We start from the raw sequence: 26,961 nt of genomic DNA, 5'->3' as shown, positions 1-26,961 counted from the left end.
AAATGTAAAAAAAAACCCAAAACAAAATTCTTGTGTGAATGAGATTTGGACTTCCAACAAAAATGACTCCAATGAAATCATCACACAAACCTATTAGTGTGAGGTTTGCACCATACGGGCTCATTTTTATTCAAAGTCGCTCTCTTTGGGGCGGGAGGAATAACATTGGTCTCTGTGAGACACAAATGTGTGTGTAAAATATACACTTTGTAAAGAATATATATGTAAATATCTAGTGTATTTGTGTGCATTTGCAATGATGTCCTCACATCAACAGACAATATTGTTATATAAAACTGGGCTCTATTTAGAGTGCATATATCAGTTGAATGTTACCATGTACAAACACAGAACAATAATACATTTTAACAATAAAACTCCCACTGATGAACCATACTGAGTATCCATCAAAACTTGGTTTGTTAATACATTTCTACAAGCCTCAACAGACAAGTATAGAAGGTCACATTCATTCACAAATACATCCATTTTCTTCGCCACTTAATTTTCACTTTGGTGACTCTTTTGAATAATCTACATTAACTGACGGAAACCAGTAAAGAAAATGATGTGAATGTAAGAAAATGCACTGTAAACATGGAAATAAAAAGTGTACTAAACAATCATGAATGAAGTGAACGGGTTGCAAAGACACAAATACTGACATGTGCAAAATCTGTTTATTTTTGTTACCATCTTTCAGCAAACAATATCCAATCTGCTCTCCAACCTTTCCAAATATACACAAACATCAAAAATAACAGAGATGAGGTGGAACAAATATGTCTTAAAAAACAAAGAAACAACAAAAAAAAAAGTCTTCGGTCTTCCAAAAGGCACTGTCAAAAGCTATGTGATAACCTGCTGTGAAATACATGAGCATTCTGCTAAAAGCCTTTTGTAAAACACAACCCTAAATACTGATATGGCCATGAATTCATGAAAAACACAAAACAAAAACGTTACAAAAGAACAGAATGTAAAACATGTTACTGCCTTTCAAAATGATAAACCTTCATATTAAAAATGTTCTTGGAAAACTTAGGTGAAAACAAAGCAAAAAAAAAACCCGGAACAAAACACAAGATTTAGACAAACGTCATATTTTCCTGTCTTGTTTACCTTTAACTTGTCGGAAAATGTCTTCATATGCAACCTACAGTTGTCCTTGTCTACTTAGATACTTCAGCCTGCTAATCTTTGGTGGGTGCAAAGATATATAGAATAGTGCAACGTGCTTGTACAGAGGGAGCTGCGTGAACGTAGGTCAGGCTGCAACATCGGCACCACGGTACAAGCTAGTGGAAAAGGAGAAGGCATCCGTGTGAGCAGCAGCAGTCGCAAGTTGACTGCTTTTCAGATTTTCATCACAGGCCGTCTGCAAGCTGAACGACTATTCAGCTTCGTCTCTCAGAGTGAACCTGAAACAAGCAGAGCGACGAAGATGGAATAATACCAAACATCAATGACACACAGAGGAGAAAACAAATGTAAAGGAAAAGCTCAAGTAACAATAATGTACACACACGTCCACCAGAACAACATTCTGACATTTGACAATAATCTTATTGCCCATTTATTATGATTCAGTCATTATATTTAGCTGATATTCTGGATGCTGTCTGTTCTTGATATAAAATCAAAGTAAAAAGTGATTTAAGAGGTAATTGCAATGAGGAAAAGCAGCAACCAAAGAGAAATGAAAGGATTTTAGCTTATTTATCACAGGTAATGCAGCCTCAAAAGCTGATGTTCATTTTAAGTTAATTCAACAGTCTATTCTGTTGCCTAAAGGTTGATTTAGGACTAACAGGGCCCTCTGCACCAGCAATTAGGAGCTTATTGAAGAACAACTCATGACAATAACTTCAACAAGTTGGTTCGGTGAACAGGAAGTAAAAACACAGCAGCTCAACTGTATTCCTGTGCGGGGAAAGCAACTTTTAGACAGAGATTACGGTAACTGGAAGTACGTTATATGTTTGGTAACATTAATCTGTTACTGCCAAAATTAGTGGCATCACTACAGTGTGTTCTTACCAATGCAGGTTGTTGCTCAATGTTTTTAAGCCACTTCTCAAGTCAGCACTGAGTAAACATATTTGCATTATTCCAATTGATGACTCTGTGCTTCAATAGTTCATTTAAAAAAAAGGTTCTAGCATTTATATTGAAGTGAAAGGTGTTGGATCTAATCTGAATAGGCCAAAGTGTACCATTTTTGTTTAATAATACGTATAATGTTTTGCAAATTGTAACACGTAAGATCTCACCATTCTGTGACTCCAGAGGTCAGGTTCACCTCCGCCAACTCAATCTGCACCTGAACAACAACAACATCTAGTCAGCATCTCAATAAGCAGCAGTTCTCTGAGTCCTTGGTTAAATTTAAGGTGGAAACACCCTCCTGCAATCAATGCCAGTTAACATAAAGTCACGCTTGGAAGAAGAATAAGAACAAACCTGTCCAATGACGTCACGGCTTCTAAAAGAGGCCGAGTTATTTTTCACCGACACACTCAGACGCTTGAATCGAGCCTCTTCCGCAGGCAGATCATACTCGAACCTTTAAAGACAGTGGCGACAAACGCGACGAGGAAATGAGCAGCGGAGACACGCGTGGACGCTGAATCCTGCACAGACCTGAGGAAGCAATACCTCTCATTGTATTCTGGGTTGAGATCTCTTTTCTTCACAGCAGTCTTTTTCTTGGTGGCCTTGCTTTTGTCTGGCAGCAGCATGATGGAGACGTAGCTGTCCACTCCGTCTTTGCTCTGAGACAACAGACCTCTGTGTGAAAACACAAGAGCAAATCTTCAAAATTGGAAAAAAACAAACAAAAAAAGGGTGTGTGTGTGTGTGTTCAAAGTACCAGTAGTTATATTCTTCCAGGATTCTCTACTTTTAAGCAATCTTATGAATAATACTTTATATAGTCACACTGTTCGTAACTCATTACTGCAATGAAACGAGTGACAGTTATAAGCTTCTTAATTGTGTTCTACTTAAAAAGCTGCCGTCTCTCTTTGTGCTGCACACTGGGCAGACCGTTAGCACTGGTCAAAGCTGTGGCCTTGAGTGTTGCTATTTCACTAAACTCCTGTTTACTGCCCGGAGAACATGTCATTATTGCTGAGCCTCATCTCGCAGAGTCTCTGAGTGTTTTGTTTCACCTTCTGCCTCAGATAATAATACATGTCATCAGACACGTTTCAGCACCAACACACACCTGCAGGCGTGAACGACGACGGTGAGCTTTCTCTCCCGTGCGGCGTACGAGAGAGACAACTTCACCTGCCCGTTTCCTGACCCAGAGGCCGCACAGGGCAGAGCTCCTGAATCAATCAGATCGACCATCTTGGAATCCAGAATCTGTTGAAAATCCATTCAGAATAGTAGCAGGAGTGAGAACCATTTAGCTGGAGGCGAAACGCTTGAAGAGCCTGACCGTACGTTTGCCCGTCACATGCGATCACCTTGAGTTCAGCCCTCAGCAGGAGCTGACTGTCAGACGAGGCTCCATCCAGAGGAAACCACTGGTCCAGGAGAAGCTGTGGCTCTGAGAGAAGCTCCCAGACGGGAACCACCAGAGATCCCATCGGCTGGTCCCAGCCGCTGGACAGCTGTGATGGAAAAGAGGATGAGCTTGTCGAACAATGAAAATGGGAATATTGTAACAGCTTGGGGAAAAAAAAAAAATCTCTCTATATATATAAATGTCTTGCCTTCACTACAAGCATCTGATGTTTAGGATCATGGATGAGGAAGTAGAAAGGCTCATTCCATTCAGGACTGGTGCTGCGGTCACACAGCTGAGGAGGCATGATAAAAAAAAAACATATGACTCTTGCAATTTAAAATAAAAAAGTCCTTGTAACACTGAGAATAGGTGCATCAACTCACTTTGGTTTTATAAGTTGTTTCACCCAGAGTAAGTTCAGCTCCTGCTTTGGGTTCTTTTCCACTCTTCTTCAGCTGCTCAGTCAAAAGACAAGTATTTCAGCTACATGGGTTCAATGCTTTGTAGGTACTGCTGTGTGTAAAGGAAATGTGAGTGAAGTATAGATAACTTACAGGTAATGCATGTGCTGCCTGTATATAGACAAAGAGCAAAGCTGCAGAGGGGAGCGCTTTGTTCTGGAAAGACTGCAGAGATTGCAGCTGCAGCACCTGTGGCATGAAGCACAGCTCATCAGATAATTGTGTTGCTTGTCGGAATGTAACTGGACGGCTTTGGAAATTAGGTCGGACACAAATGTGTTAACTTAAGGCTGCAAGGCTGCAGCGACTGAGTCCAGGGCTCACCTGACCAAGCCTGTCTGAGAGAGACACTTTAGGAACCCACTCCAGGATCAAGTGAACACGCCCCGATTTCACATCGTTCAAAGTGTACCACTGCAACGAGGGCAATAACAGTTAGAGAAGTGTCATAAAAAAGAAGTGGCACAGAGCAGAGTTCAGAGATCACAAGGTGAGACTTTAGACTTCCCGGTGACGAACCTGGTCTGTGTACTGTGATCTGACAACCTCTTTCAGCTTGATGTTGAATCTGTGAACAGGAGCAGAATCTGGTTTATAACCTCCTTGTGGAGGAATCCTCTTGTGACACACTTTCATCTCAAAGAATAGAATACCCTGGGCAGGTTCATTCTTCCTATAATGTAATTCAAACAGTGGAATGTCTGTAGTTGAATTTATTACATTGTAGTACAGGTTTTTACAATTCTAAACATTGAAAGTGTAAGTCTAAGAATATCATGAAAAGGTTAAATATTTTTTGTCAGTCATTTCAGAAAGTGAAACTCATATATCATATAGAATCATTACACATAGATTGAAATATTTCAAGCCTATGTTTTTTGTAATTTTGATTATTCTGGTTTCCCCAACCAAGTATTGAGTGCATGGAAATGAACATAGTTTTAAGAAGCCTGACATTTGTGCTTAAAAACCTTCTTTGATTGGTCTTATACGATATTCTAATTTTACGAGACACTGAATTTTAGGCTTTCATTATCTGTAAGGCATAATCATCAAAATTACAAGAAATAGAAGCTTGAAATATTTCACTCTATGAGTAATAAATCTATATAAAATGACAGTTTCACTTTCTAAAATGACTGACAAATTTTTTTTTACTTTTTCACGACATTCAAATTATTTGAGATGCGCCTGGGAAGTGTGTCAAAATATTAGATATTTGAAAGCAGGTTTTTAAAAAAATATATTTTAATGGCCATCTTAATCACAGTAATTTCAGCAGTCATAAAATATAAACTAAAAAGCTTGAGATTAAAAAACAGACTGACAAAACAACTTTTAAAAGGTATATTGTCATTTTTGGAGATGTCTTTGTGTATTCTGTATATTATCATTTCTATAGTTGAATGGAAATGAAAAATAACAGGAATGTGAATAATCTATGAAATGTTGAAAGGATTGTTTTTATATTGATTCCTTTCAGTAGGTTGAGTCAAGTTGAGTTGTCATAAGAGGATTGTTGTTAATACCAGGAACATCTTGCAGGATATAGACACGATTACACACCTTCCTAAAAAGTCATCAGAATCTAAATCCTTATCAAATGCTTCAAACTTGATCTCCTGGATGCTGTTCTCAGTCAAAACAACCTGTTCAAAACAAAACAAAAAAGCAAAAACACATTTCAAAAGTTGTTTTCTTACAATAAACGAGGAGATGTGTTGAATATGAGGTAAATGTGGCCCTTTAACCCGCAAAATGCCTACCTCATACATTTCATTCCACGTTGGGTTTAGATTCTCTTTGATAACGTGGCTCTTGAACGAGGCCCCTCCCACGTTGATCTTGACATACGGGTCGCTCTTGCCCTTCACCATGCCTCCCATCAGGTTGTCCTTTGCTACCAGATTCTGGGCCTCTAGGAGGTGAATCCTCAGCACCCCCTACAGGAGGACCAGAGCAATTGTTACAGTATGCATGAGCAATTAAAAGAGCGTCATGGCAAAGGGGTGAAAAGATATATATATATATATATATTGTATACAAAACTGAAATTTGCCCTCTTTTCACCCCCTTTTTTTAAATTATAACTTAAATTAGGGATGGTCACTCAAATGTGTAGCAGGATCCAGTATTTTTTCATCAAATGCCTACATTTCTTATATGTGGTTGTAGCCAGCTCAGATACATCGTCTTTTATCCGTCAGTTTATCTGGAAGGACTCAGCAGCATCCAAAAGGACAATTTTTCTATGGATAACTGGAAAATGCCAATGCAACACAGCCATCGATATTACTTAAGAACACAGTGAAATGTATGTGTGTCCAACCTAAATAAAAATAAAACTGGATTGAAGTAAGCAGATGGGACATGTGCGTTTCTATAAAGGTGAAGTTCAGCTTCTGGAGGCCTCCCATAGGTTACACTGGAGTACCACGTCTGTTAACAGCTCATTATTGTTTCGTGTGGTTAAAGCAGTACTTTAAACATTTTAATTAAATTCAAAGGGTGAAACATTTCCTATATCTGAAGTAAGTCTTTTATCAATAAAATGTTCCAGGTGACGATCGTAATGACAAGTATCTGGGCACAAAGCATTATATCTGTTTTCTGATTGGTTTATCATTTTCTAGATATCGTAAATTTTTAACGCAGACTGAGTTTTTACCTTTTACAACACAGAGACCTTTCAGACGTTCAATAAACCTCTCATCAGATCTACCAAAACTGCAGCATGAGCTGCAATCAGAACTTTACACAGCATTTTAAAACAAAAGTCCGAGGAACATAACTGGATAATTGTGTTTGTTACTTGAAACAGGCTGAAATCCTGCAGCACTTAGTTTTAAACCCTCAAAGTAAAAGGGAAAAACACTTTCGATTTAATTGTTTATTCAGTCTAATAGAATGTTAATTAACTGTTGTGTCTGACTGCATATATTTCAATAATGAAGTGAAATAAATTATACATTTCCTTTATTCTGCCTTAATTATGTATTTAGACCCACTTCGACAATGATGTTGTGGAGCCCGTTTTAATGATGGTTAATAAAACATTCACATATAAAAGTAAAACCAAACCCACCTCTTCACCAAAGTTCTGCGCGGGGGTTGTTTGTGGGGGTTTGGGGGTCACTGCGACCTCTACAGTGGGAAGTCCTGTCACTGTGGTGTGAGCCAGAGAGTCTAAACCAGCACTACACACCCACCCACACACACACACACACACACACACACACACACACACACACACACACACACACACACACACACACACACACACACACACACACACACACACACACACACACACACACACACACACACACACACACACACACGATTATTATATTACTTGGTGGCAATAAGAAAGAAATACAGCAGCAGCCTTGTTTATGTGGCGCTCACCTTTTTGTGTGCATTTTTTCTGGTTCAAAGTCTCTTTTACCAGCTGTCTGCCGCTGTGTTTGATACCAATCTTGATTTTTGGGCTCTTCCTCCTGCTGCAGAAATGACCTCAGATTATAAAGATGGAAAGAGACCAATGAGCCATAATATCAGCTGACCTGCGTATGATGTGACTCACCGCAGCAGCAGGGAAAGAATCGAGCGCAGTACGAGCAGCAGCTGGTTCAACAGGGGCATCGCTTTCTGTGAGAGCAGCAGGATCGTCTGACGCTGCGAACCTGATAACACACCAGAATCTTACAAAAATGTTTTTACAGCCAAATTGACAAACAGAGATACATTCCTTTATATTTACTGAACTTTGAGAAAACAAGCACAAATGAAATATGAGTATCTCTTTGTATGTATTTGTATTTCAAACGTACTGCCAATGTTTTCTTAAACACAACTGGTTGATATGGTTTCTGAATTATAAATACACACTCAGGTAAATCATCATGTGTATCAGAGCAAAGTGACTCACTCATGTGTTGGCAGCTCTGAGCTGTTTTCCTCCTCATCAGCTGCTCTGAACGTTTCCTCAGTGGGAACGATCGCCTCTTCACTCTTTGAAGCAGACGGCTGAGGGACGTCAGTCATCCTTGAGTCGAGAATCTGTTATAAATGAAAATTTACAGTCATTTATCTCCGTTTTATGTCTATCACACTGGCTCTGACCACCTGGGTTGACAGTTACGCTGACATACCTTGAGTTCAGCCCTGAGGAGGACCTCACTTTCAGGCAAAGCTCCATCCAGATGCATCCACTGATCCACAACAAGCTGCGGTTCAGCGAGGAGCTCTCTGACAGGAAGCACCAGTGAGCCCATTGGCTGGTCCCACGCACTGGACAGCTGCAGATATCAGGAGACATTTACTGGGTAGTGCCACCTGAAAAGTCACTGCTGATGAAATACAATGGAAATATTTTTAACGAGCACCTTGATGTAATTTATTCACCTTCAGTATGATCATTTCCTCGTTGGGGTCACGAACCAGAAAGTAGAACGACTCGCTCCACTGCGGCGATCTGGAGCGATCACAGACCTTGAAAAATGAAAGAGGAGTCACACTGAATGGAGGGAATTAATGGCAAAACATTACACGTCACAAATACATTTTAATTGGTATTTTATACTGTATAATAATACTGCAGTCTTGCTGTTATTCGTTTTAAATTCTACCACTTGGGGGAGTCAAAGTTCATATTTCCACAGAGGCAAAGAGGAAATAAAAGCTGTTCACAAAGGTTTTCAATAAAATTATGCGATTACTGCAACTGCTTCTTAGAAATTCTGAAGCAGACATACACCATCATCATATTGATAAAGATGTTGTTCATAGAAGTTGAGTGTTTTCTACTTGTCTCTTACCCACACCATACCTTGGTTTTATAGGTTGTGTTGCCAAAAACAAGCTCAGCTGCGGCCTTGGGCTCCTTTCCACTTTTCTTAAACTAGACACAGAAACACATAATGTCACATTAACAGTTTGCTTTCACTTTTAACAATTATGATTTGCAAGTCATAACCGGTCAACAAATACACTCAATTCAGATCATTGTATTAGTGGGTTTAACAAGAGGGACAGTGACTTCCTTCATAACTTTGAGTTAACTATAAAACTAATGGTGTTTCACAGCAAACATAATTACAAAGGACTCACAGGCAGTGAGTGTGCTCTGTCCAGGTACAAAAACAGCAGAGCGGCAGAGGGAACAGCCTTGTTGTTGTAAGACTGGAGAGCACTTAGCTGCATTACCTGCAGCAGAGAAACAAATGGACAACAGATCACAGTGACTCATCACTGATTAGAACAATGGTCCAGGCAGATAACAGTTGATGGGCAAGACTTATGCAATACAAATTATTATTAGAATTGATACGATGAGAAAAGAAACATTAACAGATGATATAAGCTACACTAACTTGTTCCAGAGGGTCATTATGTGACACTGCAGCGACCCACTCCAGTATGAGACGGACCCGACCAGACTTCACATCATTCAGGGAAAACCACTGAAACAGAGGGATTAACACAGTGAGTCACATGAACACACGTTTTTTTTTTTTCATTTCATTTATTTATTTAAAAGGGACCGTGTACAATTTAACATAAATGTTGCCATTTGATGCATTGTACCAGATTTAGCCGGAGGCCAATTCGCATCTGCAGTCCCGGGGCAAGTCAATGTGACAATTTACAAACAAGACACTCACAGGACAATGTTTAACACTCAGACGCATACCAAGACATGAAACAACACAAAAAAATGTGCACAGGAACACCCACCTGGTCTGTGTACTGAGAGCGGATAATATCTGCCACGCTGATTTTGAACCTGTAAAGGACAGTAAAGAAATAAATTCACGCGATGACACCCACAAAATGTAAAAAAAAAACAACCCAAAAAACCAAATGATTTATAATGCAGTAAGACTCAATGATACACAATCATTTAGAAACAATAAATGCTGCTTTGTATTACGGCATCATAACCACATCCATCAAACTGTATTCAAGCAATTTATTCAAACTCAAGTGACCAATGTCTGAAGCTTTTTCTTTCATTCATCGATTCATTCCTTTCCTCTCTAAATCAGTAACCCCATATGTCTATAAAATACTATTCTGTGGAAATGATGGCTAAGACATGAGGGGTGCGGCAGTTATTGCTGAACAAATGCAAATGCTCCCATTTGTCCTCACCTGCCCAGAAAATCATCTTGATCCATGTCTTTATCGAACAGCTCCACTTGTACCTCCTGTCCTGACTGAGGCCGGAGCACCACCTGGGGGGGGGGGGGGGGGGGGGGGGGGTGAAAGATTTCTTACCCTTACAGATTTCTCAGTAAAATCACTTTTGGACGTTTCACCTCCACAAACTGCACCTATTACCTCATACATCTCATTCCAGGTGGGGTTCAGATTCTCCTTGATCACATTACTCTTAAACGTGACCTCTCCGACGTTGAGCTTGGCGTAAGGGTCACTCTTGCCCTTAATCATACCGCCCATCTTATTATCTTTGGCAACCAGATTCTGGGCTTCCATGAGGATGATTCTCAGCAGCCCCTATAGAGATGGATACGCAACTGTGAAATATTTCAATTACATCCAATCATGTTTACGATGACAGGCTGCTCTTCCTGTGATGTTACCTCACTAGCAAAGCTGAGGTCAGGAGAAGTGTGAGGAGGAAGTGATACGGCAGGACTCGGTGGTTCCTCGACTTCCTCCTCAGCCACATCGGCTGCCGTTTCCTTCACACTCACATCTTCATGCAACGCCACTGAAGGGACAATAGTCTCCACAGGAGGAGTGTCCACTGAACTGGACCTGGAAACACAGTCAATACGATGCAATGAGTCCAATTGAAGAGATATGAAAAACTGCAAGATAATGAACCTCACCTCAGCCCTGTGTCCGTCTCCTGTTTCCGCTGAGCAGAGGAAGGATCGGGTATTGAAGAGACCTTAGACTTATCAGAGGCACCGGGGCATTTGCTAGGAATCAGCATCTGTAATTAGGTTTATATGATTACCATTGTACCATGTACATCATCATTACAGTCCTTAAGGCAAACATTTATATAAATGCAACTGTACTAATTTCCAGGACAAAATTACACAGAGATGAAACTGATGTGAGTTTTCAAAACAGATCTGAGGTTTAAGCAAGTTTAATATACATCTGTTCACTCACTTATAAACTACCATGTATGCTTAATTTATGGACGGTATAAGAGAGTCTGAAACATGGACAATGCGTATGTCTCCTACTTTGAGTTCAGCCCTCAGCAAAATCTGACTCTGGGGTGAGGCTCCGTCCAGATGAAACCACTGGTCCAGGACCAGCTTCGGTTCAGACAGCAGCTCTTTAATGGGAACTACCAGGGAACCAATGGGCAGAGTCCAGCTGTGGGAGAGCTGAACAAATTCATTTGACTGTTAGTAGAGGAGAATTTGCTGTAAAACATGATAGTTTGGTCATTTTTAGACTTTTATTATGAACACTTTACATTGTACTAGTTATTGTGGCAGTTGCTATATCTAAGTTCTGAGTGAGATGAACATAGAATCCTGTCCCATATAGAAATCAGCAGCTAAATGTCATCACAAATAGCTAATCAGTCTTTAGTAATCTCTTGAGATGTTTTTCCACCTATATGACAGATACGTCTGGTTAATTCTATATGCTGTATTTCAGTTTTACCTTGATGACAACAATATCTTCTCTGGGATCAGAAACCAGGAAGCAGAATGCCTCATTCCACTTGGGTGATGTTGTGCGATCACATACCTGAAGAACAGACGAAGTAAGCATTGATGAAACAATGGTGTGTCATATTTATTTTCACAATCTTAATGGATGAGCTCTGTCGCCTTACTGTGGTTTTACGAGACATTTCTCCAAGAGTAATCTCAGCTCCTACTTTTGGATCTTTTCCACTCTTCTTCACCTGTGGAAGTGAACAGGAAGCAACTCTGACTGTACATCCAAAAGTTAAGTGCTAATCTTTTTTCTGGTAATCTTGTAATCACATTCTGTTTACAGTGTCGTTGAATGACTCACTGGGAGACCATCTGCCTGCTCCACATACACAAACAACAGGCCTGCGGAGGGAACGGTCTTGTTTTGAAAAGATTGCTTGGAGTAGAATTGAAGAACCTGAAGACCCATGAAAAAACATGATTAATAAGAAATAAGAACAGCTCATTAGTTTTCAGCGTAGCGTAGGAATACAGACCTGATCCAGCTGGTCTGATTCTGGAACTGTTGGGACCCACTCCAGGACCAGGTGAAGTCGGCCTGATTTCACATCGTTGAGAGTGTACCACTGAAGAGAAAGAGAGAAAAAACACTTTAATGTTGCTGCATTCCCAACGAGAAACACAGACACACATAAACACTTCGACAGGTAATTTTTAAAGCAATATTGCAAAGCTACTGTCTTTTCTAGAACACAAATACATCTGGATGACAATAAACTGAAGATTATTTGACAATGAGACACTTAAGTCAACTTGATCTTTAATTGCAATCACAGAAATACCTGAGCAAATCTGAGCATCTTCTCACCTGATCAGTGTACTGAGATTCAATGATGTCCTTCAGACCGATCTTCATCCTGTGGGATGATACATTTGACATCAGGATGTATTATCTTTTCAGAAAACCTTTTAATTCACTTGCAAATAATTACCTGCCCATGAAATCATCCTTCATGTCCATGTCTTTATCAAACACCTCCACATGGAGCTCCTGGCCTGGAAGTTCGGTTAAAATCACCTAAAGGGAAAAGCCACACATTTCAAAGGGATCTTCATTCGTTTCAATCCTGAAAACATCCATTCATCTTCAATCCACTTTATCCACAATCCACAAGCACAGGAGGAACATGCAAACTCCACACATGATCAGCCTCATCACTGCATTACAGTCCCCAAAAACACCTGCAACCTCAAATTGAAGTTTCAAAATTCACTTTTATTTACCTCATACATCTCATTCCAGGCGGGGTTAAGGTTGGTCTTGACCACATGGCTTGTGAATGTTTCACCCCCAATATTTATCTTCACATAGGGGTCACTCTTCCCTTTCACCATGCCTCCCATCAGGTTATCTTTGGGAACAAGGTTCTGACCTGCCAACAAGTGGATTCTAAGCAGGCCCTGGGAAATAATCAAGATTCAAATGGAAAATTAGAGAAATGCTTCAAAACATTTATGCAAATAGTCAAACCCTTTCCAGATTAGAAACAAATGAGCGCATGTCCACCAATACCTCTGTGGCAAAGCTGGGATGAGGAGAGGTCTGCTGTGGCAGCTGTTTGGACGACCCAGCTGCCAGATTAGACGACACATCTGATGCAATATGCTCCTCATCCAACCACAGGACCTTTGTTGGAGTTTGAAAAATGAGAAAAAACACTCAAAAGGAATTGAAGATGTCAAAAAAGAAGAATATAATTTATGATATAATTGATAACTGCTGACAGTGCGGTTATTTTTTTCATAACATTTCCAATCATGACACACTGCAAGGTAAGACAAATTAATGTATTGTTCTGCCACTCACCCTGAGAACCGCATTGATGTAGATGCGACTGGCAGATCCAGAGTTGTCCAGTTGGAACCACTGATCCAAAGAGAGATTAGAGCTGGACAGCAGACGGGACAAAGGGATGGTCAGGCTGCCCAGCGTCTGCACGCGGTCTGCGTCTTTCACCTAATGAAGATTGACGACGTTTTGAAATAAGACAACGGGCCTATGGGGTTTCTTTGTGCTGCAGTTTTGGTAATAAAAGCTATTACCTGAACATCTATGTCTTGTTTGCTTGGGTCTTGGATGAAAAAGGTAAAAGCTTCCTCCCACTCTGGATTGATGGTTGTGTAACAAGTCTAAAAAAAAACAACAAAAACAAAACAAAACCATGACCATATGAAAAAGAAATCAATGAAAGACAAACGAAAGGGAAGATTCCAGCAGATATACCTTGCTCTCTCTTGTGATGTCCTGCACAGAGAACTGCACCATGGGATTGGGCTCTTTGTTCCCCTTCTTCATCTAAAAGATACAGTTGGCAGACCAGTGTGTTTACACAGTGAGGCATACGAACAGGGACATTTTGTAACCAGGAGCGGAGAAATAAATAGACTTATCTGCTTTTCTGGCAACACGTGGTTGATGTGAATAATAGTGTGTATAAAGTTACCATAGCAACGCACAAATAACTGGCAAGAAGTACCACAATGACCACGAGGCAAACGAGGAAGCATTAATCTGCAAAGACTGTTTGACTCCATGGATTCAGTCACTGCTGTTCTCCTTTCAATGCAACGTGACGGCCGAAACTGGCAGAGAAGCATGTGTGCTTGAAAGCACCCAGATAAAGTTAGCCGCATGCACACACACAGTGATTGAGGTCGGGGACTAAAGTAACAAATATGTGGTATGCGAGACAGACGGCAGTTGCAGTTCTGCCCCAGTTTAACCACACGCAGGAAGGAGCTCTGAGTGCAGCACGACTGTGGGCAGAGAGGGTAGAGGTATCTGACTCACAGGAAGTGCCTCAGCCTTATCCAGATAAACCACCAAGATGGCTGAAGACGGGGGGTCGGCTGTCTTGCTCGTGACACTCTCGTTCCTCTGCAGGATCTAGGCAAAGATCAATTAATCAATCAATAATCATGTTTTCACATTACGAGAGGTATATTATATATATATATATATATATATATATATATATATATATATATATATATATATATATCCATACATTTTGAAAATCCAGAGAAATGTGTTGAAAGTAGAAACGAGAAGATCAGACCTGTTCTAGTCGCTCAGTATTCGGCAGCAAGGCCAACCACTCCAGTCTGAAATGAACCCGTCCAGTGGGGGTATCTTTCAAAGTGAACCACTGGAAAGATAGAGCAACAAAAAAAAAAATATGAGCATTATAACATGTGAGGCAGTGAGAGATATGAACAGGACAAGTGACTCATTATTCTAAAATTGTTCAGTTTCCATATTTTCCTTTTGTTCAATATTATTTATTTGTCTCTTATGTTGTGGTTTGCACACAAATTTACACCAGAAGTGCAACCAGGTGGTAGGCAAATTATTAATTTTCAAAATTTCAGAAAACACTTATTGTAGTTTTGAGATAATTATGTATTGTTTTTGTTTTTTTCATTTACAGACTTCAGCCAAAAGCTGGAGCACATATTTTGGGGATCAAGTCCATTTTTCAAACCCACATAACAACACTAATTATGAACCAGACTTGGAGTTCCTCCAAAGTGTGGGTGACCTACATTCCCTGAATATCTCTCGAGGAGACAACACAGATAACTATTCAATGATGCTGCTGCCCTGAAAAATGTTATGTCCTCTGTAAGCCTTGTGCCACATGAACAAAGTTGAATAGAATAAACTTGTGCTGCATAGCATCGGCTAGAGATTCTCAGCACAAGATTAATCTCCTCAATCAGTTTCGGAAAATAAATTACAGTCAGATTTCATCAAGTTTTAGACAAAATTCCACAAAGTTTAAAGGAGCTGCTTTCAGTCACGTAGTACAAGTCATGCCACCACACTGTGCAATCATATGACATCATTACAATAACACAGTGGAATAATTAGATAATCAGCACATGATCTTTTTTTTCCCCATCATTGATGCAATAAAACACATGACTTTGACTTAAATGGTAATGCACACAGTACCACAAACAACAACAATGGTTCACTTACATCGTCCACAACTATTGATTTCTTCACAATACCCAAATCCAGTTTGGTCCTAAAAGAGGAAGCAAACAAGACAGATTTACTAATAGATATAACAGAGTAAACGTAGTACTGAAAACAAAAAGAGAGAAATCAGAGAAAACACTAAAAATACTGTAACTCTTCCCTTTGTTCATGAAATGTGAGAATGAAAGGTGAAAAGTGAAATTGTGACATTCAACACAGACAGACAAGAGACATGAAGTATGCGTCTGTACCTGCCCAGGAAATCATCCTGGTCTGGGTCTTTGTCATATACCTCCACCTCCAACTCTTGACCAGGCACTTCATGGACTATAACCTGATGTACAGGACACACATAAGGACATGAGGACTGACACAGAGTCATGTATGGAAGCTGGCTGCAGCCTGGTGAAGGGGAATGAATCTCGTTGTTTCCAACAGCATCAAAGAAGGTGAAATGACGGACTGGAATGCCTCAATGGAAAACAGACACAAAGACACAAATACACCGTGTGGAGGTGTGGCACAAAACCGTCTCCTTGAGCCTCACCTCATACACCTCAGCCCACTTGGGAGAGTCTGTGTTATCCACATGCCGAGAGGTAAAGGTCTGCGGGCCCACCCGGATTATGGCATAGGGGTCAGACAGGCCAGCAATGACCCCCTTAACATAGTTGTCCTTCGCTGCCAGGTTCTCTGCTTCCAGGAGATGAATACGCACCACACCCTGGCAAAGAAAGAGAGGGTAAGATACTGCTGTGTCCTCAGATATGGTGTGATATTAATCTGGATCTGTAGGAGCATATAGAGGGCTTTACCCTGGGCAAGGGTGCACGAAGGTGGGCGACGTGCAAGCCAGGAACCAAGGGAACCACCAGGCGGTTGGGAAGAACCAAGAAGGAGGCAATGGCATCCATAATCATGCTGTCTGACATGACACTGTAATGAAGGGTAAAATGTACAGGATACATAATGTACAATGGAAGAAAAAAAAAGTCAGTAACAATGCAATTGGATTTATGTTTATCATGTTTATCACTGCTCACTTTAACCCAGGAATGTCCAGCATGTTAGTCAATCCTGTCCAATTGATGTCCAGTTTCTGAGAGACGAGAAGGCAGGACATATGCCCAGTTGAAATCAATCAGGGTTGATGAGAAATCAATAGCACACAACCGTACACTGCGACGCGTGATAGTCACAAACATGGGGGTTGGTGGTGCACCAAGAAAAGGACAGATCGAGAGCGAGTGCAAGGACGTACAGGCCGACGGATGAAAAACATAGTGACTGCACCCACGATGGGCACATCTCCAATCAGTGGCTCCAGAATCACCCGCATCATCCCGTGCAGCTAATGACAGAGAGACAGAGGATGTCTGTGAAATTATTGCTTAAGACAGAGAGGCAGTTAATCCCAAATCGAACACTCCTTTTAGTTAAAGTCTTTTGTAAGAAATGCTGTTGCATACTTTGAAAGCTAGCTGAGAGGACACACCTGTATTCCTTTGACTCCAGCTTTGCAGAAGTACCGTTTTACTTCTACGTTGATCTCTACATTGCCAACATAGCTACGGACACACAGACAGAAATATCACTGATGAAAAAATACTTCTCAAATGTATAACCAACTACCAAAGGCACAATATCACAAGGCACCTGATATACAGATCCAGCAGGACTTGTCCTTTGTCATTCTCTGTGTGAGCCTTGATCCCAACAACCTTCATGGCCTGAAACAAACCGAAGCGCAATCGTTAGAACACTATGGAGTACTGCTGTTAGTTGTGTGGAGGGTTACAACCAGGTCTCAGTGCAGTTTTTATTCTGCCATCACCTTGTTTCCCATGTCCACTTTGGTGAAGCTGAGGGTCTGGAGGTGGGTGCTTGAGGCTCGGATGGATGGAGCGATGGTTTCTACCAGGAGCTTCTCCAGATACTGGCCAACAAAGGGCCACACCTGCTGTAGTACCTGGTGAGTCCGACAAGAAAATGCTTTTGGATGCTTTCATGTGTGACAAAAGTAAGAGTCATTGTTTCCTTCTCAAGGATGCAATAAAAAGCTACCGCTTTGAGTTAATGTTTCAGCAACGCAGTAACAAAGCTTTCTGTCAGACGCCTTGGTTTCCCCGAGTGAGAACAAAGGAATGACAGAGACAGCTGGAGCCAGTCGAACCTCCGCAGCTGTTAGTCTTATTTGGGTCTTTGCATACTGAAGGACACATGAAATCTATGCTGGCTATGCAGCAATGTCCCACTTTTCACAAGGCATAATGGCTGCTACGTACATTTGTCTGGACATCGATTCAATCCTACTGGGAAAGAATCTAAAAGTGGAGGCCTTGTTTGTTTATGCCTTTCTGTGACTGTAAAAAAAAGAAAAAGAAAAAGAAAAGAGCCCTGAGCATTGGTGGGGAGTGAGTCATCAGTCGTCTGCTTCTGTGGCTGCTGAAGCCTGAACAAGGAAATCTGCTGACCACCCCTTGAGTATTCAACCTCAAACTCTCCTTTGTCTGCTGTGACGCTCAGATCTTGTGGCCCTGCAAAGCATGAACACTTTTATTTCTGTGTGTCCATATTCGTGGCTTAGTTTCTCTGAGCGACAGGAGCAAAGGAAGAAGGGGCGGAACTACAGCTGCAGTTTTATTTAGTTTGGTGAGGCCAAGCAGCTCCTCCTCCTTCCTGTCAGCCTGCAATGAAATGGAAATGTTGAGAGGATTGCTTGGCCCTGGGCCTGCTCTCTGCAGCAGTGGCAGCACTACTGGAGGTGGAGCCTTTGTGGAACACGGCGACAGCAGCAGCCACAGCCATCCATCTGCTAACAGCGGCTATTAACTTAGCACACACCAACAAGTGTCCATCACCACAACAGCTGAGCTATTGAGTCGACAAATGTTTGTTTGCTGAGTTAAGAGTGGAATGGGTAGTCGATGACGAAGGGAAGCAAAGATCAATTATACAGTAGTTTACCTTATTCAGCCATTCAACCTTCTCTACCTCTGGGAAGTTGACCTGAAGGAAACAAACACAATGCAGGCACATTCTCTTAAAACGTATGAAGCTTTGTAACACACAACACTCAGGGAAATGATTTAGCCTTAGATTCATTAATAACTGCTGATTTTGTACCTGTACTTTTCCACCAAGTCTTATACTGGAGGGCTATCTCCAAAATTAAAGTCAATGTTTATAAAGCCAATTTCTACTGAAATATCACACTTTGCAGTGACTTCATCTGAAAAACTAGGTTTGCAAATTCAGTGCTTGAAACTTATTACAAAGCTATATTCAAGGTTTTCACATGATGAACAATATGGCGGCGTCCCTGTTTTGCCAGCCGCCCTCGAGTTACGCATGCAGTCACTAAAATCATTCAGTGAAAGAGGAACCCACAGGAACCTGATTTGGGTGTGGCCAGATGTTCTGAGTCAAAACACTCCCCTGTGGGCTGCAGCATTTCCATTTTACCTGCATTTACTGTCAGGATGTTTGTGTGCATGTTGTCTACTTTTCTTACTCATTGACCTGCCATCTTTAGCTACAGTTGCACCATAATGTAAAGGCTTAAGTGTTGCACCATGACATTTTAGTTTGAAAACTCATGCATATAGACAACGAGTTTCACAACAGTGCAAGTGGAAATGTAGGAAGGATAAAGTAAAGGAAACAAATAAGAAAAACACACTTCATCTCATAGATTACAAAGCTATTAAAGAGTTTATTACTGACAAGTGTAAACTGGAAAATGTGTCTAAAAGTAAATAATGGCTGAGCTGGAGTGGGAATAATCCCCATAACATCCTTTACAATATGTCGGTCCACTCCAGGACGCTGGGTGTGCTTGGTGGATGGAGCTCAGGGTTATTCAAGGTCAGAGAGGCCTGAGGAAAGATGACCGTAACAATGGGGACATCCGTCTGTGAAGTCGCCCCTTTTCCTTACCCATGCGGGGAGATCTCGTTTGATTCTGGACACCCTCGTGGACGTGTACTCCTCCTCGTCGGTCAGCAGCTGTATGGCTGACTTGAGGCGCGCCTCCTTGGCCTCTCGGGCATGTTTCCACCCGGTGTAGACCATCATCCCGAACACCAGCAGGCTGGTGCTGACCCGGTAGTAACCAGCCAGGTAGACGGGGAGCAAGGCACCGAGGCATTTCCCAAACGTCCACAGCACGGCCACGGCGCTGATGCCCCGGGGTTTGGTGCGTCCTGCCTCCTCCTCCTCCTCCTCAACGGCGCGCAGAGCTTTCTTCTCCGCGTCGCCTGCGCTCGGACTCTGTGCGCACTTTGGCTCACTCGGATCCGGCTTTTCGTCCTGCATAGCGCAACCTTCCGCCGACAACAAACGGAAAAAACAAACAAACCCAAAACAACACAAACTCTATTCTAAACTGTGGATTGATTTGTCTTCACGGTTGACTTTTAACAATCCATGTCCCAAGCCCGTGAAATGTACCTCAGCTCTTGCTCGTACCGCCTCTATTGCGCCGCCCGTCCGCGTCTCATCCTATCGCTCAACTAAACGTACCGATTATCGACGCACCGAGGAATAAAAACACGGGTGTTGGAGGAGAACTGGCCGCCTGCAAGTTGTGCTGCTCAGTCCAGTCCCGTTAGCTGGATGAAAACACGCCCACTGGGACAAAAAAGAAAAAAAAAGAAAAGAAGCATCCTCCTCTCTTTCTCTCGTTCGCTGTTGCGTCAAACCATCTAATTAGTGGAAGTAGTTTTAAAGTCGCAGTTACCCAAATTTACTGAGAATTTTTTCCTCCCCTGGCGCTGTGCTCATAATGCACGTCTGTTTGAGCCCCAGTTAAACCCCGAGCAAATACTTTCAATGGAGGACAACTATTTGTGCTGCAGCGGTTTGTTTTAAAACAGCAGACGGAGCATTTTCCTCCATCCCGGAATCCCGAAGGACTGTGAGCGCGCAGGCCACGGCCAGAAGTCCCTCCCAGCACTGTGGTTCAACTGGTACCAACGTGTTTACAGAGCAACACGGATATAAGGCTTCAGAAGAAACAGATTATTCGAATGTTTGCACGGTGTGACTCCTCCCATCCACCCAAGCAAGATGGGTTTTTTTGTGTGTGTGAGGGGTGTTTACCAACCCAAACCTGGTTTTTGGATTATACCTGCGATACCAGTGTGGTCTTATTTCCTCCGAATGATTCTGCAGCTCGAAAAAAACCCCAATCCTACCTTCAGAGTAGAAGAACTGGTGCTTAAGGTGACAATGAGGCCGCAGAGCTCAGATCTGAACACAATTCAGTCTGTGTGAACTCAATATCAGTTCTAAGATGTTTACGTTCTTCAAATTCTACTTTATGCCTTTTACTCTTTGCTGAAAGTCAGGACTTCCAGCTCCAGTTTTGTTGTGTATGGAAGCATGTCCATAATGATAATAAAAGGATTCAGATTGTCATGCAAGTGCCTTCAAAAACCGTTAAGACAATGGATGCTAATTTCTCTCCTGCTAATTCGCTGTGCCATTTTGTATTTTAGCTGCATTAATAGAACAATGAGCAAAAAGTCGACAAAAACAAAGAGACAGGCTTCATTTGAGGGTTTTTTTCTTCCAGTAAATGTGCAAAGAACCAAAGTAACTTTACATGAGAACACAATTTTAAAGACAAAAATCTTCATTTGCCCACATCATGAACAGAACAACAGTCTCAGAAATGGTCTCGACATGTATGACTTCACATATGACTGAAATTGGAAAAAAAAAAAGAAACTAAAATCCTTGCTGTTGCCATAGAACATAACTGCAAGAAGAGACAAATATTCACTCTGCCATCTGGTGGAAACACGAGTCTGTGTTTCAGTGCTCTCACTGGTGTGCGGTGTGAATCACACGCCATCTATTTTTAAAATAAATCTACACCAAGAATTCAAGAGTCCAGGGGAGCTTTCACGCCTGCCCAAACGGAGCGGACCATCCCTGAAACGAACTTGGGTCCGGACGAAACAGGTGTGAAAGCACCTTTCCTTTTTTTTTTTTTTTTCATTCAGTGTGGCAACGTTGTGATCCTCATACTCTGACTGACAATGGGGTACGACACCATGGGGGTGGTGGCATGACTCATGGTGATGCCAGGCATAGGCTGCGTCATGGACACTGCTACCGGAGCAACCGATACCGCCACAGGCGCCATGGACACAGGGGGCGCCATTCCCTGAGCGATGGTCTGTGCGAGGGCCGCTGAGAGGGGAGTGATTTCGGGGTTGAGGTGTGGCGGGGGCACTGTGGGCGGGGCTGCATTGGTGGGAGGAGCCGCGGGGGCCCCGCTGGGAGCTACCAGGTCCTGCTGGGTGACGGGCCGGGGCTGAAGTCCGGCACTGCTCAGGGTGGTGTGGGTCTGGGCAATGCTGTGGTTGTAGGAACCCACTGCGCCTACAGGGGGCACCAGAGTCTGCTCAGTGGGTGCAGGAGTGGAGGAAAGCGTCATCACCTTGGCTTGGCTTCGAAACTGTGCGTTCTGCTCCAGGAGGACCTCGTTCGTGGCAATGAGATTGGAAACCTGAGGAAGACACAGTGAGACAGTCATTAAATACATGAAGTAAATTTTAAATTTAAAATTTTTCCTCAAATCTATGCATTTCTTTAAAACCACATTTAGTGGGAGTTAATCTGATACATTCAAATCCAATCGTCCTTTTAATGTAGCTGATTCATAATATTTAAAGATAAATGTTGCTTTGCTTAAATATACCTTTTTCATAATCTGCAGCATCAACCTTGTTTTATTGGATTTCAAGTCTTTAACTGAATAAGCAAACATGACGAGGTGATTGGACGGGCTTTGTGTAAAATAAAATCATTTGGCTTGTTTACCCATTTCAGGCTTATAGGCCACATGGAGTTTCAATTATGGTGTGATTTACTTATGATTAAAGTTTTCTTATATGATTTAAAAAGTGGACAAACGGCAACAAAACTTTTACAATTACACACAACTTAAAACAGTAACTGCAAAAAATACAACATTTCTGGTATTCAAAGTATTACACCTTGAGGGTGTGATACCAATTCATTTTCTTCATCTTCTTTGCAAGTTCTTGCAAGTGTAATCAGATCAAAAGAAACATTCCCTACAGATGTATGAACTCGTGAGCAATCATCCCACTATTCAGCAGTGGAAAAAGGTTTCCACACACCCCACATATTTATGAAATATTACATTAAAAATCACTCTTAGGTCGTCAAGGGCGTTTACTTTTAGAACAGTTACGACCAAAACGTGCAACAAATCCTCTCGCAAAGCCATTAAAACTGAAATTGATTGGTTTCATAAAAATACATAAGAGATTTGGACTTATATGTCACTTTGGTAACAGTGATCCATTAATGAAGGTTGTGCTTTTTAAAAAATATTAAAAATAAATAAATAAATAAAAAAAAATTTGTTGCCCTGTTTGTGTCTATATAAAAGCAGTACATTTGAAGTCCTTCAGAGACAAAAATGGCTACAGCAAAGAACCGCACGCAGGAAACAAGCCTGAAGATCAAGATTCTCGGTCAGGAAGGCCAAAGCTGCTGCCAGATAGCCAGGGAGTGCAGATGCAGTCCTTCAGCAGTTGGATACACTCTGCAGAAGCAGCTTGGAAGACAAACCAAAATGTGGCCCTTTAAAGGAAGAAATGGCCGCATCCTCATCTGCATGTGCAGGGATGAAAACCGCATAATGAATGACCTCAGAGGAGCTGAGGCTGTAATGCAGCCACACATTTTACACAACACAAAATCCGTTTTCCCCGCCAACATTTATATTTGATATTATGTAAAAAAAAAAAAAAATTTACTGATTAAGGGTGTCTGAAAACTTTTTTCCACCACTGTATGTATCAAAATACAACGTGAATGCTGTTTGCGGTTAGACAACTCCGTTATGGAATACTTTTTATTCTCACCTGCTTCTTTAACTCTTCCACTCTCTTCCTCAACAGGGAATTTTCTTCCTCGAGGAATCTGTACTCCAGAGGACGAGGTGCCAAGGTGGCTTGGACTCCCAGCTCATAGTGTCCGCCTGTGTTTCCGTCAGTCAGACGAAGCCCTTCCAACCGCCGCCGCTTCATCTGCAGAGCTGTGTGGTCCATAGACGCCTCCAGGGAGCCCGAGTCAAACAGCCCACTCTCCAGAAATGGGTCATACACCGAGCACGTGCTCCTGTCGTAGCGTCGCTGTCCTGAAGAACTAATGGACAGACAACCACCAATGCCACCTACACCTACACCCCCGACTCCTGACATTCCTGGATCTCTGCACCCACCCAAGCTAGGGCAGCCGGTCCCCATCACAGTGCTTCCACTGCCAGCTCCCACAAGTCCCTGCATTCCCACATAAGTACCTGATCCTACACCGCCAATCCCTCCCGCTGCGTTCACTAACCCACTGGCACCAGGCCCCATACCAACACCTATCCCAACCCGAGAAGAGTCATATTCATAGTCCTTTTTTACATGCCGGAATTTGCATTTATTGCCCCTCTGACACTCTCCTTTCAGGAAGTCCCTGCAGATGGGAACCTCGGCCCGGCTATGGGGGAGATCTGTGGGGGACAAGCCCAGGCGTGCTGCAACTTTCCCTCTTAGTCTAAGAGGCAACTCTCCAGTTTTCTTGTAATGGTCCTCATCCTCCTTAGACCCGTGGACAAAGCGGCAGTTGGAGCGCATACACTCCTTATTTTGATGGTCGTGGCAAAAGATGAACTCATTCTTTTGCACTCCCAAGTCGGGCACCTCATTGACATCTGGATGCCTAAAGCGGCAGCGCTTCCCCCTCTTGCAGACATTACGTATGAAGTCCCTGCAGACACCATCCAATGGCAGCCCTGCGCCCTGTCCCCCTCCTCCACCATTGCCACAACCATTGCCGTTCCCAAGGGCCCCTAAACCACCCATGCTCCCCGAGACAGAGAGATTTGCTCCGACACTTCCCCCAGAGCCTCCTCGACCCTCTGCAGAACTGCCTGTCAAACCAGACCCGGGTCCGCCTTCCTCACCAAGACCACCACCGCTCCCACCACCACCGGACAGGTAGGAACTGTCCCGGTCAGGCATGGCGCTTGGCCCAGCTCAGGGAGAAAATAGCACTCATGTGTATGAGAGGGCGGTCGACGTGATCTGGCAAACATTCACATACACAGGTCAGAAGAATTGTTTTAGTCCTTGGAGAAATGCAACCTGCTGGCCGACCATCTGCAAAACAAAAACACACACAGGATGAGACGTCTACTGCAGGGGTAACAGAGGAAATGTATATTCATAAAATAATGAAAGGTAAGGCAGAGGAGGAGTGTTGACGTGAGTGGAAGTCGAGATGTAAACACGTGACAGGGAACAGTGTAAATAAAAGGCACCACTGATGTTATTGTTCATATTATTAGATAAAACGAACCAGCAGCTGTCGATTTGATGAAAACAAACACAAAAACGACACCTCAGATAAATGTAAAGACTGTCTGCCAGTGGACAAAATTGCACCAAACGTTATTAAAAAAAAACGGCGTGAAACGATGCTACGCGAAGAATAGCTAACACAGCTAGCACGAACTCCATGCTAAAGTTCTCTCTTACCAAAACGATACACATAAGAGCTGCATCCAAACGAGTGATTCTCCAAGCAAATACGTTTTTCTACGACTTGCGAGGACGCCTCCTGTCCAGCATCCCGACTTGTTTTGTTTTTGTCGATTCCTTCGAGGCCGCTCCACTGTTGTTTACCACATTTCTTGACGTTTTGAGTCAAAAAAACCAACGAAGAAGAACAACACAGACGCCGATCTTCTTCTCTGGATCAATTGGTGCTTCACACGCAACGATAAGGCGCATCACCGCCATCAACCGATCAACATTGGAACACATTGAGTGGAACGTTTCACTCACTGCAACCTATTGTACATTAATTACTGCTTTAAGATCGTTTCCCTACTATTACTAGTCTGACTTTATGGAAATCAAATTGGATTCTGGGGCCACTGATTAAAATAAGTTTGAAACCACTGGTTAATAGGGACATTTATTGAAATACCCCAAAGTGAGTGTGAAACACCCCTGCATTAAAATATGTTCAGTTGCATTATATAGTGACCAAACAACACATATTTCATAATTACTCCCTTCAACAGTCTCCCCAAATTGGTTAAATAGGTTTCTGTGAAAGATGGACTTCCTATTAAATACCACTGCACTATAATGTATAGTTTGCCAAAAAAAAAGTGTTGGTTTTTCTCACTGATGGGAAGTCCTGATGTTTACATCAGTATGACCATAAATGTTTATCCACATTCCACAATTATTAGTTAAAAAAAATTGAAGAAATTGCATTAAAAAGACCAAAAGGAAAGGTAAATATAATCATAAATAATAATTATGTTTTTATTAAATGATTATACAGATACAAACCCCACAAAATACTAAAGTGAATTAGCTAAAAAAAAAACACACCCCAAGAGCAGAAATTGTAAATAGTTTGATGCTAATGTAAATAGTTAGCTTTTATAAATGGTCACCCATCTTTTATGCTATATTATTATATGGATAGCGTACGTAATGTTAATTACACTCTGAAAAAGGCTGAATTGTGAATTACAAAGCCATAAATTATGAAGCCATAAAAGCATGAACTACACATAGAGTTGAAGGAATTGCTAACGTTATGTTAGTGCATTAAATCTGTTGTATTGCATGCTAATGAATATGTACATTTAAAGCAATCTAAACAAAAAAAAAAGTTTATTAACAGTAAAAACAGGCAAGTGTGCATATGTATGAATTTTACCAGGGAGCCTAAAGAAAATCCAGCTGCAGAAAGTGGATCAAGGAGGTGCACCTTCCCGGCATGGTCCTGCCTGAAGAATTTGTTCCGAAAAAGTGATAATAAAAAGATATATGAGGAGGTTTAAATTTATAATGACTCACATATAGAGAGAACTGAATGTACCCAGCCGTCATAGTGATTCAACCTGTTCAGGCCTGACGAAAGGACAAGGCAGGTCACTGACCAATCTGCGACTTAATTGCTCCTGATAATATATCTGCATGTCCATTGAAAAACAAAACAAAAAACAAAAACCAACAACTTGTCAATGTCATCATTTGAAAGCTGTGAAATATCTGCTGTTGCTTTCATAAAAAGCCTGCTGCTCCTTGAACGACCTTCCTTGTTCAAAACCCTTTTTTTTTTCTAGTTCTTTTTTTCTAGTTCTTTTCTGTCTTTCACATATCCAACGTTAAAGTTGGATATGTGAAAGAGTTTTCACAGTTGTCATCG

The 26,961-nt window shown here is 41.8% G+C and overlaps 2 protein-coding genes across 2 annotated transcripts; both read right to left on the bottom strand.

Moving 5' to 3' along the window:
- Positions 1–663: 663 nt before the first annotated feature.
- On the bottom strand, positions 664–20,293 carry esyt1b (extended synaptotagmin-like protein 1b). The gene is made up of 52 exons (XM_080494947.1): positions 19,630–20,293; positions 18,658–18,699; positions 17,525–17,659; positions 17,347–17,420; positions 17,186–17,258; positions 16,952–17,041; positions 16,734–16,789; positions 16,506–16,626; positions 16,238–16,414; positions 15,942–16,024; positions 15,688–15,736; positions 14,762–14,851; positions 14,494–14,589; positions 13,927–13,998; positions 13,746–13,832; positions 13,510–13,659; positions 13,216–13,329; positions 12,927–13,103; positions 12,635–12,720; positions 12,511–12,559; positions 12,179–12,268; positions 12,004–12,099; positions 11,819–11,890; positions 11,644–11,730; positions 11,211–11,357; positions 10,842–10,948; positions 10,590–10,767; positions 10,327–10,503; positions 10,138–10,220; positions 9,721–9,769; positions 9,357–9,446; positions 9,094–9,189; positions 8,813–8,884; positions 8,389–8,475; positions 8,136–8,282; positions 7,913–8,043; positions 7,568–7,667; positions 7,390–7,484; positions 7,067–7,178; positions 5,748–5,924; positions 5,548–5,630; positions 4,501–4,549; positions 4,306–4,395; positions 4,075–4,170; positions 3,904–3,975; positions 3,726–3,812; positions 3,477–3,623; positions 3,230–3,372; positions 2,659–2,790; positions 2,464–2,566; positions 2,274–2,323; positions 664–1,421 (listed from the first exon to the last, which is right to left on the bottom strand). Exons 1-52 carry the CDS (start codon positions 20,005–20,007, stop codon positions 1,394–1,396), a joined length of 5,472 nt encoding a protein of 1,823 aa, XP_080351073.1. The 5' UTR covers positions 20,008–20,293; the 3' UTR covers positions 664–1,393.
- Positions 20,294–21,242: 949 nt separating this feature from the next.
- zc3h10 (zinc finger CCCH-type containing 10) lies at positions 21,243–25,409 on the bottom strand. The gene is made up of 3 exons (XM_080495633.1): positions 25,266–25,409; positions 23,601–24,887; positions 21,243–22,210 (listed from the first exon to the last, which is right to left on the bottom strand). Exons 2-3 carry the CDS (start codon positions 24,747–24,749, stop codon positions 21,698–21,700), a joined length of 1,662 nt encoding a protein of 553 aa, XP_080351759.1. The 5' UTR covers positions 24,750–24,887; positions 25,266–25,409; the 3' UTR covers positions 21,243–21,697.
- Positions 25,410–26,961: the final 1,552 nt, after the last annotated feature.

Source organism: Blennius ocellaris (assembly GCF_963422515.1).
Source record: "Blennius ocellaris genome assembly, chromosome: 4".
In the NCBI taxonomy this organism is placed as follows: Eukaryota; Metazoa; Chordata; class Actinopteri; order Blenniiformes; family Blenniidae; genus Blennius; species Blennius ocellaris.
This window is presented reverse-complemented; position numbering and strand designations above follow the sequence as displayed.

Coding starts and splice junctions, on each gene's coding strand:
- esyt1b (XM_080494947.1), bottom strand. CDS start 20,007: ATGCAGGACGAAAAGCCGGATCCGAGTGAGCCAAAGTGCGCACAGAGT. Junction 16,627..16,733: donor CTGGACATTCCTGGGTTAAA/GTGAGCAGTGAT, acceptor CCTTCATTACAG/TGTCATGTCAGACAGCATGA. Junction 2,791..3,229: donor GTCGTCGTTCACGCCTGCAG/GTGTGTGTTGGT, acceptor GTTTTCACACAG/AGGTCTGTTGTCTCAGAGCA.
- zc3h10 (XM_080495633.1), bottom strand. CDS start 24,749: ATGCCTGACCGGGACAGTTCCTACCTGTCCGGTGGTGGTGGGAGCGGT. Junction 22,211..23,600: donor TGGAAGAGTTAAAGAAGCAG/GTGAGAATAAAA, acceptor TGTCTTCCTCAG/GTTTCCAATCTCATTGCCAC.